Consider the following 14,457-nt stretch of genomic DNA (forward strand, 5'->3'; position numbering starts at 1 on the left):
GAATAAGACGTTGACGAGTATATCTTGTGAATTTTGAATATTTGGATGAAAAATGATGTCGAGTAGAGGAATCATTCATATTAATTCTCGTAAGTATTTTTTTTAGATAGTTACATATTGATGTGTACATTAGAGGAACTCCGTTAGATATGTTGAAGAGTGACGGAGAATTTCTGAACCGTTAGAAAAACTTGTTTACCTAGAAATTAATCTTTCGCTTTAAACCGATAAAGTAATGAGGCTATTAGAGCTATTAAGTGGAACATAAGAAGTGCCTTTAAATTTCCTCCTTTTCAATACAAAAGGAAAACATTTGTGTAATCGGTACATTCGTATAAACACCTAATTTTATTATGTCTGCGAAACTAATTACACTTTGAAGATGACCGAGGTTCGATAACTTAACGAAGGTCACGTATTGAATGGTTTTGCAAAATTAATTAATTGATTAATCTTATTAGAGGTGGAGAAAAGTGATATAAACTAGTATGATATCACCAAGATTTGATTACTTACCGAGCAAAAATAATTCGTCGATGTACTGACGATCGTTGCCGGTAAGGAAGATCCGGATTCGTGAAGGGCTTTTACGAAAAATGTGCAGCCTATAGTATTACTAACAATCATTAGAACAAGAAGAACAGCCTTCAGTAACAAAGAGTCCTTGAACGAGAAAATTGTTAATAGAAGAATTGTTGAACATTTGAATATCGAAGGATTTGAAATTTCGCGCGTCTTACCATTGGCGAGTATTCAGCGCCACCTGCTAATTTGCCTAACAAGCAAAAACACCAGAAAAAATAGAGAAATAAACTGTCCATGATTTATTGTTCTCCATTCTAACCTCGAATTAATACTGCTTTATTGTATTTTCAATCGAGTTAACTAAATCAACCATAAAAACGAAAGGAATCCGAGAAAACTATCGGATTACTACACCAGTGACTTCGGCAGCCATTTTGACTATTTTCCGCATTAACTGCAGAGAAGCGCTAGAGGCTACGGCTTACGACTGCGGCGGCCACTGTAACTACGTGCAGCGGAATACAGAGAATTATAATGTGTATATGGTACCTGTGTATATAAGCTTTAACGGTACTTAATTTATTTTATCTGATGTTCAACTTTCGCAGATGAAATAATTGGCAAATTCCAACTATTGAAATCAGGATATTAAAGATATCATTCTTATGTGGTTGCAATATACAGAATTAGGTATAAATGCTATGTTATAGTTAATAAAAAATCCAGTAGCGAAGATTAAGTGTTTTTAACGATTTTTCCGGTTCCAACGCCTCTGTTTAAATTCGTCAGAGATTGAAAAATGCATCCGGAAGTGCATGTCTACGCTATTTATGGGTACCGTATATTTACAGCGCTAACCGACTACTATATTGCTGGCAATTTATGAATTAATGATGCAGTATACACACATATGCTTCATGAAACTTAAGCAACTTCCGAACATTGAAGGTATATACGATAGAAATACTTTGAGTATGACGTTGAATAATTCAAATTTGATTCTGTATGAAAAAAATTATTATTACGGCTTTTACCATTAATTTTATTGTTCTGTGTGCATTAATAGATTCTTTATTATTCTTATAATAGGAAGGATTTTGTTAACCATTTAAATATATTAATTACATTATGTATATATATAATCTAGAAGGTAGATGTAGATGTCGAAAGAACCGTAGTTGTCAAAAGTGGTAATTGAGAAAGTAATATGAAATATTACGTATTAAATATCCATGTTAGATAATATTATATATATATATATATATATATTGTAAAATGATACATTGTTGATCGCAATATGGGCGTGCATTGAAAATTAGGAAGTATATAGTGATAGACCAGGAAAGAGAGAGGGAAATATCCTAATCGGAAATCGGAATTTGGCGTTGCGTGTGAGACAAGTGAATTGGAATAAAAACAAAAAGGAAAAGAAAAATATTTAGAGAGAGAAGGGAGAAAAGAGAGCGCGCGCGCGGTGAAGGGTAGCGCGCCGCCAACCCATACCAATAGTTTTATACCTATATACCATTAACCAGTCAGTGCCTGCTGAGTGCTGCCTAGTGCCTACAGGTAGTTTAAAAATGGCGGCCGACAGGTAAACGTTCTGCGTGCTAGCACGGGGCACGGGCACGGCAGACCGTCCGAAGTTTGCACTTCATTTATCTCACCGAAAAACTTCGGAAAATGACACTTCAGCTCCGTTAAGGAATATCGCGATGCGCTGCTTTCGCTGGACGAAACGCTCAACTCACACGTGAAATTCCATCTCCAAAATTTCCATGGAATTTCTGCTCTCCTCGCGGTATTCCGGTTTCTGGTGAAAAACTCCGAGAGACTGGAAAAAAAACTCATTCTTGCCCATACCATCCCGATCAAAGCGCTATTCAATGTGAGTATATAGTTACGAAACTTTGCTTCTATCATTCTTTGAATTTTCTTTCATTCTCGATAACTCGTGGAAGTTTCATGGTGGTTGAACAATTTCTCTCTTGCCCCCCCCCCTCTCTCTCTCTCTCCCTCTGCATATATCTTTCTCTCTCTTTTCCTCCCTGCTATTTATTCATTCATAGAATGCCATAATCTATCACATAATTTGTTTTAATCAAAAAACTTAATCAAGTTCCATGTATCTCCATCTTTTTTAAATTCTTTCATTGCATCAAAAGACTTATCAGATTAGCTTGCATAAAATTTGTACTGATAAGAGAAACACTAAGCACAAATATTTATCATAGTACACTATTATTTTGTCAATATAATATTTTGAAATGTAAAATTTATTGGTCTCTACCATTAATCTGTGGATTTTTTTATCACGTCTGATTTCATTGATAAGCAAATAGTCTAAATTTAAACTTGATTAGAATGGGAAAGCAGTATTGGCTGTTGACAAAAGTATGTTAAGCAGATTTCCAACTTTATAAAGATATTTGTTAGTGTAAAAGCTAATAGAAATATCTTTGGTTCTTATCTAAAATTATTTGGATTGATATAGATGTGTTTTTAAAAAATAACAATTTCAACAAGGTTCATTAGTAATGATATTCTTTTGAATTATGCTCTAAATGCTTTTACAAAAAAGAAATATACTGACGTTTAATCGTTGTTAGGTTTTGTATGAATCCTTTTCATCAGTATGTAGAAACATTTGTACAAATATTGTATGTTTACTTACTTAAGCACTTGATAAGTTTTATGGAGTTTCAAATTAAAATACAGTATCATTTTTGATACTCAACAGTAGTGAGATAGTTAAATCTGCTTTGTGTATTCTTAAATTAAAAGAAAACTTAAAAATGTTATCCTCTAGTATTTTTAGAAAAATTGTTGAATATGTCAGATTAAAATCAACAAAATCTAGGAAAAAAGGTAACAAGAAGCTGCTAAATAAGTAAATCAGTTATAGTCAATGTACTTTAAATAATATAAAAAGCAATCACAGTTAAGTTGTGAATTTTGTTAGGAGGAATTTTTTATAAATTGTTGTCTTAACAGGTAAATATAGTTGTAAGAACTACAGTTACATCACAATGGAGCACTCAGATCTTGTAGCAGAGATGATACATATTGAAAGGTTGACAACACAAGAACGATTACATCTAGCACGTCAAAGGAGATTTCAGCAATTAAAGGTTTGGCGCCAAAGGGAGAAGGAATGGCTAAGACATCAAACTAGGCATTCCAGCAATAAGCGGCATATATATTTCAATGATAGTGTTATGCTTTTGGAAGCTGCTGCAAGAAATGACATAGATGAAGGTACTGTTTTAATTTTTCTTTTGTCATCCCAGCAAAATGATATTTATAATTTCACACTTTTCTTTACTTTACAGTCAGGAGACTTTTAAAGAAAGGAGTGAATCCTGACTCCACAAATGAAGATGGCTTGACAGCATTACATCAATGTTGCATAGATGATAATGAAGAAATGATGAAGTTACTTGTGGAATTTGGAGCAAACGTGAATGCAGAAGATAGCGAGAAATGGACTCCACTGCATGCTGCAGCTACTTGTGGCCATTTGCATCTAGTAAAATATCTAATAGCTAGAGGTGCAAATTTGTTAGCAGTCAATGCTGATGGAAATATGCCCTATGATATATGTGAAGATGAAAAAACGTTAGATTGTATAGAAGGTATCAATATTTTATTTCAGATTTTCTTTTTTTCGTTTTTTCTTTTTCTTATGAATTATTGAGGGTTTTAATAATGTTTTAGGTGAAATGGCAAGGCGAGGCGTTACACAAGAATTAATAGACGAAACAAGAGCTTCCACAGAAGTACAGATGTTAAGGGACCTACAAAAAATAGCCTCACTTGGTGGAGATCTGGAATATAAAGACCATCAGGGGGCAACACCAGTTAGTACAAATTTAATTATTTTTAAAGGAAAATATTATACACTTGTAAATCTTTAAATAAATGTTATTTAGCTTCACATAGCATCTGCAAATGGTTACTTAAGAGTTGTTGAGTTCCTCCTCGACCAACATGTTTCTACAGATGCAGAAGACAATGATAAATGGCAGCCTGTTCATGCAGCAGCTTGTTGGGGCCATGTAAGTTTTTTGACTATAACAAAAACTTATTAGTACAGAAATTGCTTAAAATATTTGTTTTTCAGCTTGAGGTGTTAGAACTCTTAGTACAAAATGGAGCAGACTTAAATGCAAAAAATAAACATGACGAGACTCCTGCTGGTATGTTTGTATTTCCTGTATTAATTAATTAATCTTATAAGGAGAGCATTCTGCATACATGGCAAAAAAATACGTTTTTAAAGTACATTTAAAAAAATCGAAATCTATATGATCAAAAAGGATTGTACGTATGGTTTAAAGGTGTATATTAAAATTAGATATTACAAATGATATTGATATTGGTGTGAAAAACAATAAATATTGATTCGTTTTTACTTTTAACATAGAGTGCTCTCTTTAATTCACTAAAAATCTAAGTAATGTATGTAAATTGTTGCGCAGATATATGCGAGGATCCGGAAATTCGAGAACGCATAGTTGAACTAAAAACCGAACAAGAAAGTAAGCGTTTGAGAGAGGCGCAAGGTAGACGCGTTCGTAGGTCGCAAAGTATTAATACACGAACCCAAAGTGTTCGAAGGACTTCCATTAGAGATAAAGTACTCACCACAAAGAAAGATGCTCAAGAAGAAGCTCGACTGAGGCTGTTATCGCAGCAAGTACGTCCAATGAAGATAATCTTTCATGAAATTGAACTATGATACAATTAAATAAGATATTTTTTATTAAGAAATTCTAATGAGGATAATTATAATATTTTCAGACATATGTGAATATTCCAACACCCCAACATTCCACCAAATGAGAATAGTGCAAGTACACAGGAAGTAACAAATGATTCTGAGTCGACTGCATTAACGCCAGCTGTGCGAAAGGGTCCGGAGGGAAAAGACAATGATTCCTTTCTGCATGAAGACGTTGATAAAGATTCAGGTATGGTCAAAAATTTGTCATGCTTGCGATGGTTATGGTTTAGTAGTGTACTTTGGTAATTGGCAGCTTTCTTCAATTAGACTCCCAGATTCATTGTTTTTTTTATGCGAGAATCTCATGTGCACTCTCAGTACTTGATAATTTTGATAAAGGAAAAAATTGATCAAAAACATCATAAGTAATGCAAAGTGTGCTCGTATAATTATTTCCAATCAAGCTAAAATGATAATCATTAACTTTCTGTAATATTCTAGCCACATAACATTATTCATTTTTTTGTTCTAACAATGCAATGTGTTCTATGCTTTCATTGTAAATTGTATATATTGTGAATTTCAAAACTGTCGCTCATTATTAATGGTGGACAAAATAAATGACAAATATTAATAATTCTTGAAATTTTACATAAAAAATGAATCGTTGGTAGGTTGTCAATGGCTTTAAGGGGCTGATCTTGTAGTGTTGAATAATTAGATATCATACAATTTCTTACAAGTAACTAAAAGGCAAAGACATTTATCTGATATTTCTCTGTCCATTGTTACGCGTTCCTGAATGATTGCAAGGTTAGTTTTTTACGTCACTTTTTCTATTTCTATAATTATGCTATATAACAACAACGTTGTAATTGTTTTACATAATATTTTTGACTAAGTTATACTTCATTTACATATCTCCATCTTCTTATGTGCAATGTGCATATACGTACGTGAACTTGACCGTACGCACACACACAATTACTTATACTTTAAATATCTTCATTCCAAGATAATTAGCTTACCCGTTCTCTTTCTCTAATTCTCTGAACATTTTTTATATTCTATAAATCACATTAATCGATTGGCACAGATTCTTTAACGCTTACACATTTTGTGTTCATTAAGTGCCAAAAACTATTTTATTGGAACAAGTATAAACGATCGGCGGGTATGTTCATCCAGCTCATTCTTACCTATCTAAAAATTTCATTTTCTAAGCATGGTGGACTAAAAATTTTCAATGTTTATAACGCTCCAATTTTGCATCATGCGATATCTACTTCGTGAATGGTGTAAGCTAGACAAAGAAATATTCTACCATTATCTTTATTCTCTATTTTGTAGCAAATATTTCGAATGGTTTTTCTTCAAAGACTTAATCAACAGTTATATCGTAATTTAACAATGGAAGACAAAAAATAGAATAGTTTATAAAAGTACAGCTGTTCGGTAAACTTTAAGGCTATCGCATATAAACTGAACAGTTTTTGGCCTAAAGCATGACGTGTCACTAATGTAAGCATAGAGCGCTTCTGTATGATTCATATTTTACAGGAATTCGGTTGAATACTGGTCAGCTTATTATCCATTTTGTGTGAATAAGTTCTTTACTGCTCGGGTACCCAGGCGTTATCTAAAAGAATTAGTAGTTAAGGTAAATCTAGGTTGAAAAACTGTAACAGTTCAGAACCATTATTCAAACGAAAACCTGTATATATATACACACATATATAAATATATAGTTTAATATTTCGTACTATATATTGAGAGTAGAAAAAAATTCAGTAGTTTGTATAATAATATACATATAAGCAAGTTTAAGTAGTCATGTAGAATTGAACTAGTCAATTTAAAGAACATATCAATTGTAATATGCTGCATTATAGGAAAGCATTGATTTAACGTACTTACGATATTCGTTCAGACTGTAATCAAGTTCGATATATGAAAATGTTAGAAATCTGATTACAGAAATGTAAAGTTACGTTGATAGGAGATAAAAGGTAAAAGTTCCCATCATATTACTCTTCTTCTTTAGATCTAGGCAATAAATTTCATCACAGAGTAAGCCCAGATCAAAGTTGGTTTTGACGAGTCGTGAAACGGGGATCTCGAGAACTTGTCGGATGTCGTTGTACATTAACAGACCATCCTGTCGATAAGTTTCTAAAAAAGAGAAGAGAAAAGTGATTTTAAAAAATCTTACATGTATAAGTTGTTTCAGATTCCTAAAGATAGGCAGGCTCACTTGTGCAAGGTTTGACGCTTAAATTGGAGCATGAAATGCTTTTAATGAGAAGCATGCGTTTCTCCCTGCTTATATATGGAGATGCTAGAGTGTGGCATTAGTCTATTACACCGTAGCTTTATGGAGAAGGTGATGGGATAAAAAGCTGAGCGAAATCGCGCAGTTGAGATTTTTTGTGGAGAATAGCATTGGATTATTTGCCTCAGCAGTAACAGGATCGGAGCTTCCGGTTGGCAGCCAGCAACCAATTTATGCGTCCTCGGAGAGCGATGCCAATGGAAAAATCAACATTCATGTATCGGTAGTTTTCGTCAAATCCCTGTCAGACCTGAAGAAGCAAAGGGCACAAAATAGACACACTACGACAAATTCTGTGGATGCAAATGGAAATGGCATTCCTATGCCCATCTCTACCATTTCAAATTCAGACATGAGCGCTGATGACTTTCAACGATTTACCGGTAATACCAGCGACATTGTAGGCGATAGCCATTCTGAGAAAAGCTGTTGCATCCTCATGTAATAATCATGTGAATCCTGCAAAAGGAACTCCGGTGGAAAATGGAATTTTCGTTTCCTTTAGATTCTTATGTCAGACTACTTCCGCTAAATTCCATATGTTTAAAAATGATCGAGTCTTCATTTACTCCTGATTTCCTTTACCTCCAAATCTGCTGGTTAATCATGGCTGATTTTCTTGTAACGACTCAATTGTTTTTGTATTAAAGCGTCTGTTTAAAGCGACTCATCTCTGTATACGCTGGAATCGCCTAAAGTACTGCGTTTTCTGTAACTTGTGTAATGTAACTTTTTTTTAATTATTTCTTTTTTATCAGAGTATCATGTACAACTTTAGTTTTTGTACGTTTTTTCTCTTGTAATTACGACGCACGAGTTTGTATTACACTGCGTACATTCCATCCCGCCTTAGGGTCACATTACAGCATTCACGACATATCAGACTTAGGAGATATATATTATATAGTTGAGAAAATGAAAGAGTATTATTTCTATTTCGATATAAATGATATGTACTTAAATAATGTTACGATTTTGTCGATTAAAAGTCACATTTAATTTTATTGATGAGTAGAGGTGTGAAAATGGAAGCTTCTAAGTTCGTAATTCTGAGATACGAAATGATTATTCGTAGAACGTCATTGTATTATTTATTAATGTACAGATTTTTATCACATATTTATTGTTAAAGTGGCATGTACTTACATGTGTAATTCTTAGATTTGTTTAGCTTCGATGTTAGCGAGAAAAGATAAAAAATTCGTAATAATTCACCAAATTGTTGCAATGCATAATAATTCACAACAAGTATAACATTTCGAATAAAATCAATGGATCTTCGTTTATGTTTAATAATATCTACGAAAGCAATGTGTTCTTTTTAAGTAAAATTCAAATACCGAAACCGAATTACAATATTTATTATGCTCTAAGGGCAAGAGATTTGTGGACCAAATAATAATGATTTGGTATCATTAAAAAGGCCTAACGATGAGATGAGATTTGTGAATATGCGATTTTTTGTAGTTTTAACATTCAATTCTTGAAATGAAAAAAAAAACAGAAAACCTTTACGAACAAATATATAATAAAAATCTCAAACTTCTGGGCCACGTTCTTCTTTACAAATGCATAATTATAATAGAGATAATAATTACACGTTAAATACTCCATACATCATACTAATGGATAATAATTGAACTACATATACAAAATTTCGATTCACGTAAGAACAACAATAATTTTCTCAGGTTCATTTTTATAAAAACCGTGGCACTACTAATCTAATAATTGGATTTTGCGAACTATTTCACTTGACTAATTAAAAGTGTGATAAAAGAAAAAAACAATCGCTATACTGTTTCTTAAATGAAAATATCTGATTGAAAAGACTGGTGCTTTCTAGCCGGTCGTGCTTAAACTAATATAAATTGTAAATTATTATAAACTTTGTACAATTATTTCCTTCTTATTATTGAGAATTTACAATTTTTGAAAAATATTTAAATTTACATTACATATATATATAAGTATAATAAAAATATTAGATATACACGGAAAACGTCACTTAAACTAAGCTATAAGATTTCTATTAAACTTTAATGCTTATCATATGCAGATTATTAAATTTTTTGTTGTTATTTAATAACAGCTATTTTGTATACAAACAAGTTTTGAGTTTTCGTAGAAAATGTTGCGTTATTAGAGAGAAATTTGATTAGAAAAGTGTCGTCTCGTCATCGTCGCTCTTCTTACGCTCATTCGACTGTATCAATAATAGAAATTTACAGATTTATCAATGTTTAAGGAATACATATACATATTACAAATACTTGAAAATTCTAGACATTCTAGCTAGAAGTAGAGGAGAAACTTCATATGGATATTTACAAAATATGAGCCAAATATGAATTAAAATTGATTGCAAATGCAACAATATTGAAATTAGAATTATAAGTCGAGTCTTTATCAACGTTTAGTCATTTTATCAATTAATTATTTACTTAAGTGTTTCATCCATTTTACATCCATTCTAGCAAATAAGGCAATGAACAAAGATATATGAAGAATTTGTTTAAAATTGTATATTTAATTATTGAAAGAAAGTGAAAAATAAGAAGGGAGAAAGATTAATTTACGAATCGTTCTTATATGGTCTTTGTCGCGTTGGGAGGGAAAAAATTGTAAATATTTACGTTAATTGTATATATATATACATGTATACATTGATAAAAAAATCCTTTGATTCTAATAAATTTATATTCGCAACAAATATTTACTTAGTATTAATAAATAATTGATTCAAGTAAATGTTTATTTACGAGTATTCGAATAAAATTATTTAAATCAAATGATTTTTTTCTCAGTATATGTATAAAAAAATTGGTGCGGTCGTGAAAATATAGTATATATTGTTAAAGTTGACAGTCGATTTAACAGGTGGGTACCCCTTGAAGACTTTCGGGATAGTGTATGAAAAATGTGTGAGATAAGCCAAAGAACGATTCGATGGAGTTTTTATTTAACATTATTTTTATGTTAAATGAGAGAGGAATTAAGAATGAATACAATCTATGAGAAATGAAAGGGTCAATAAAATTTCAAATGTCTCTGCTGAGAAAATTTGTTCTTTCGAATTTCGCCTAATAATTGGATTTTGTGCTGTGACTTATGTGAATTAGTGTTTACTTAGAGGCCTTAGGAAAAGTGAGATAGTATTGAGAGCTATTATATTTTATATGAATTATTGCCAATAACTGTATTCTATTCTGGTTTCAATGATGTGGAATATTTAATCAATTGCTTACTTGTAATTGTTATATATAGTCTAAATATTTCTTTACTATAATTATGTGTCGTAGTTATAGCTAATAAGCATTGGATCTGGTCATTATTGGCTGCTGATAAAATTTTATCTAACGCGACAAGCATCATAGATTAACTTTCCCAACTGTTTGAAAGTTCATTGTAACGTTTCTCTTTCTCAATTGAAGTACTGCAGTTTGTAATCTTCTTAATTTCGTTGTTGTGCTGTTGCTCTTTTTATATTCCAGTAAGCAAGAGACGATGGAGTTTGTTACATTCTGCAAAATTACCATCATATAATCGAGAGATTTTAATATTTAGATGAGATGCGGGGACTGTAAATTTTATTCTTTCCTGTAAAATGTTAGTCTAATAATTTGGTTGTCTCTTCTTGCCTATTGACATACAAGCTCCGACAATTGTTTTGCAGTGTGGTGTCTCGAAAAATATTTTTGCTGTTTGGAACGAAAATGGTCTTGACGCAAAATCATTTCCTCCGATAGACCGAGAATTAAAAACGAACCTCTCGATATAAGACTGAATTAAGTTTCTTTAAAATAAAATATGCAAAATATTATGCTTATAAATTACAATGCTTTTGCAGACAAGAGCTGTTTCTACAGATGGACAATATTGTCTTCGCATCTCAAACTGTCTGTAGCTAAGATTTAATAACATATGTCAGCCTATTACCTACGTAATTTAATTTTTAAGGATCTAAAGAAAAGATGATAAATTCAAGGGAAGCCTAATAAAATTATTATACAATAGAAAATGAAAAGTCGTGGAATTTGATTATGTAATTTTATACTTCTTTAATTCCACTTGTAGCAATTGGTCAAAATTACTTATCCTAAGAAATTAGATTAAACAAAATTGCTTATTGATCTTAAGGCATGAAAATCCTTAATTATGATATCATTGTTAATTAGGAAAACCAAAATTTCCACAGGCTTTTCGCTTATTTAATCTTACTATACCGCATATATGCGTATCTCGCATAGTCCGATTCTCTTTACCGATTATAAAATAATTGTTCATTATTGTAAAGTTTATATTCTCCACAATGTATATTCCATACTCAACATTACAGACTTTCGTGTTTCTATTTAAACCTAGAACCGTTTCCCTTCGTTGTGCTCCAAAAATATAAATAAATTATACGTTTATATCAATTTTCGTCTCCACGTGTTGGTTAAGGTGAATAAATGCCAGGAAGAAAGCGTCATTTAGCGGAATGATCCGAGTTTGGTGTGGACTGTGGTTGTGTAAAAAATAAATAAATTTGCAGGAAAATCTTGCAGATATAACCAAACCAGAGAAGAGACCCTGCTTCTATAAAGATAATGAGAAATTAGTGTATTTATTTTATCGTACACGGCGAGGGATAGAGAGAGAGAGAGAGTCGAGTTTCTGTGAGAAAAGAACGATATAGAAAAAGAAGTGGAACATTTAATTTATAACTTGCGATTCGCTTCCTTTTCGAGAACGCGTTGTGCATTTGTTTTGTTTTCATTGTCTGGCTGCTCTGGGCAAAGTTGTTACCTGTAGAAGGAGCTGCCAGTTACAACGTGCTATAGCTATAACTGTTACGGCACGCCAAAGCGATTACATCATTTTTGCCATTGACCCAGTGGCCGTCTATATTCAAGAGAGACTCTGGCGACTCTGCGCGCAGTTTTGTTGAAAAACTCGTCAGATTTTTTTGTTTACTTTTCCATCCATATAGTTTACGCTGCCATCAGGGAGCTAGACTCCATCTAGTGGCGACATCGTTCGATGAAACAATGGCACCAATTCAAAACAAAAGTCGAAATAACGAAATCGAGCGAAAACATCGTATCGCGTATTTTGCTTTTGGCTAGCTGTCAGTTTTCTCTCGATAGATAGCATCACTCGTTAATATTCCACGTGCAGCGGTCGGTCAGAATACTTTGTCCTGGTTATTAATGAAAATTAGTCGTATTCGTTTATAACCAATAGAATTCAAGGATATGGATGATAGAGGGAAGAGGGGGAGGGGGGCTAAACAAAATTAAGCAGTTCGCGAACTAGATAGAAGCGGTATGATAAATCGGAGAAAAACATGGGGAATAATTTTGTGCAACGTATTATTGTTTTATAGAAAGATATACAGAAGCAGCGGCCACTGTTTCGTCGCGTTAATTGAATGAAAAATATCAGGCGGCGATTTTTGACTGACGCCAAAATGGATAAATTACGAAAACCGACGGGATTAATCGCTCTGGGAATTAATTATTTCTGTATGTAGTAGCGTGAAAGGGAGATAGGGTGGTTAATTAGTACAGGATCTAGAGTGACGCACGATAATTGATAGAACAATTCTTTTCTCTCTACAATGGAATACGGTCGGTTAAGGGTGGTATGGAGGGAGGAGAGGGGATAGCATTGTTGTGTCTCAAGCAGCAACAGCGCGTTCTCAAATAGAAGCCAGAAGTGTGCTCTAACATATTTAGCATTTTTTCTATTTTCACTGTGTTTGTTTAATCCCGCGAAGAAGCCGAGTGCGATACGATTATTATATCTCGACAGAAGTGATTAGTCAATATGCTAATTATTTACAAGATTACTGGTCTCTTGCGCACAAATGGTGATATAAATGGTATAGCTTAGCACTGACGGAACCAAGATTACATCAGGCGATCCTCTTTACCCCTGCCTCCTCTTACTTCTCTCTCAATTGTCAGTTTATTTAATCAGATATGGACCACTTAATTTTCTGATGCAACTCGCTACTGGAGTTTATTAATCCACTGGAAACGACCAATTGTTGCCATTAAAATATTATTGCATCTATTCGCGATACGCTACAATCGTTGATTTGCAAGATTTTTTTTCATGCGCATAATTATCAGTTGATTGCATCGAGGTTTGCAGAATCATTTGAAAAACGTTAAATATCGTTTCCGAAGAATTTTACTCAAATCTGGTAAAAAAAATTTTTTCCAAATGATTTGCTGTCGTCGCACGCACATGCAAAAATTGGATCGCATTAAGTGTTTTATCGATCGATGAATAAACGTCATCAAATATGTAATACAACAATGTTATCAACTTGCGCGATCGTGTCTACAGAAGGTCTAAAAGTTAATGAATTCCGGATTTTGATAAGAAATTTTTGTGGAAGCGTTGTTATCTGCCACTCAATAGATAAAGGACCCATGCCGTCTAATGTTGTCTTTGCGAAGTTTAGACTAGATGCTAGAAAAAAAATCTATCGATTTGAGGCTCCGAGAAAATAAGGAAGAGCCATTCAAAATAAAATTCTAATTAGTTCAGGCGAATCCTCGATATTATGTTACCTCTAGGCCGTCGAAAAACCAAAAAATCGGACGAGTTTAACGAAAAGGATCATTGTTTACGTTTGTCCTTGATTTTCGTAGTTTCTTCCGAACAAAAATATTTCATCAGAACTCAATTAGTGTTTTGGTTGGATTCTCGTTAAATCGGGAGGAGAAGTCGTTTAGATTTATTGACATTTGAGAGAGAAGGATACATTTGTGCATTTTTAAAGAATATATAGAAAAAATATTAGCTGAGTAATTGGAATGAAAGCTCGAGTCACGATTATTGGAATAATTGAAATATTGTAAATGTGAGGAGGAAG

The 14,457-nt window shown here is 32.8% G+C and overlaps 1 protein-coding gene across 1 annotated transcript; it reads left to right on the plus strand.

Moving 5' to 3' along the window:
• Window positions 1-2,243: 2,243 nt before the first annotated feature.
• On the plus strand, window positions 2,244-9,471 carry LOC136785066 (protein phosphatase 1 regulatory subunit 16A-like). Its single transcript, XM_066746084.1, is given in 10 exon segments — window positions 2,244-2,413; window positions 3,520-3,783; window positions 3,858-4,160; window positions 4,243-4,385; window positions 4,458-4,583; window positions 4,649-4,724; window positions 5,007-5,224; window positions 5,329-5,349; window positions 5,351-5,498; window positions 7,712-9,471. Coding segments are annotated over 9 exon segments (1,581 nt in total). The 5' UTR covers window positions 2,244-2,413; window positions 3,520-3,554; the 3' UTR covers window positions 8,029-9,471.
• The last annotated feature ends 4,986 nt before the right edge of the window (window positions 9,472-14,457 follow it).

The sequence above is a fragment of the Prorops nasuta genome, unplaced genomic scaffold (genome assembly GCF_024137725.1).
Source record: "Prorops nasuta isolate Cenicafe-Biocafe unplaced genomic scaffold, Cenicafe_Pnas_1.2 PNAS00144, whole genome shotgun sequence".
In the NCBI taxonomy this organism is placed as follows: domain Eukaryota; kingdom Metazoa; phylum Arthropoda; class Insecta; order Hymenoptera; family Bethylidae; genus Prorops; species Prorops nasuta.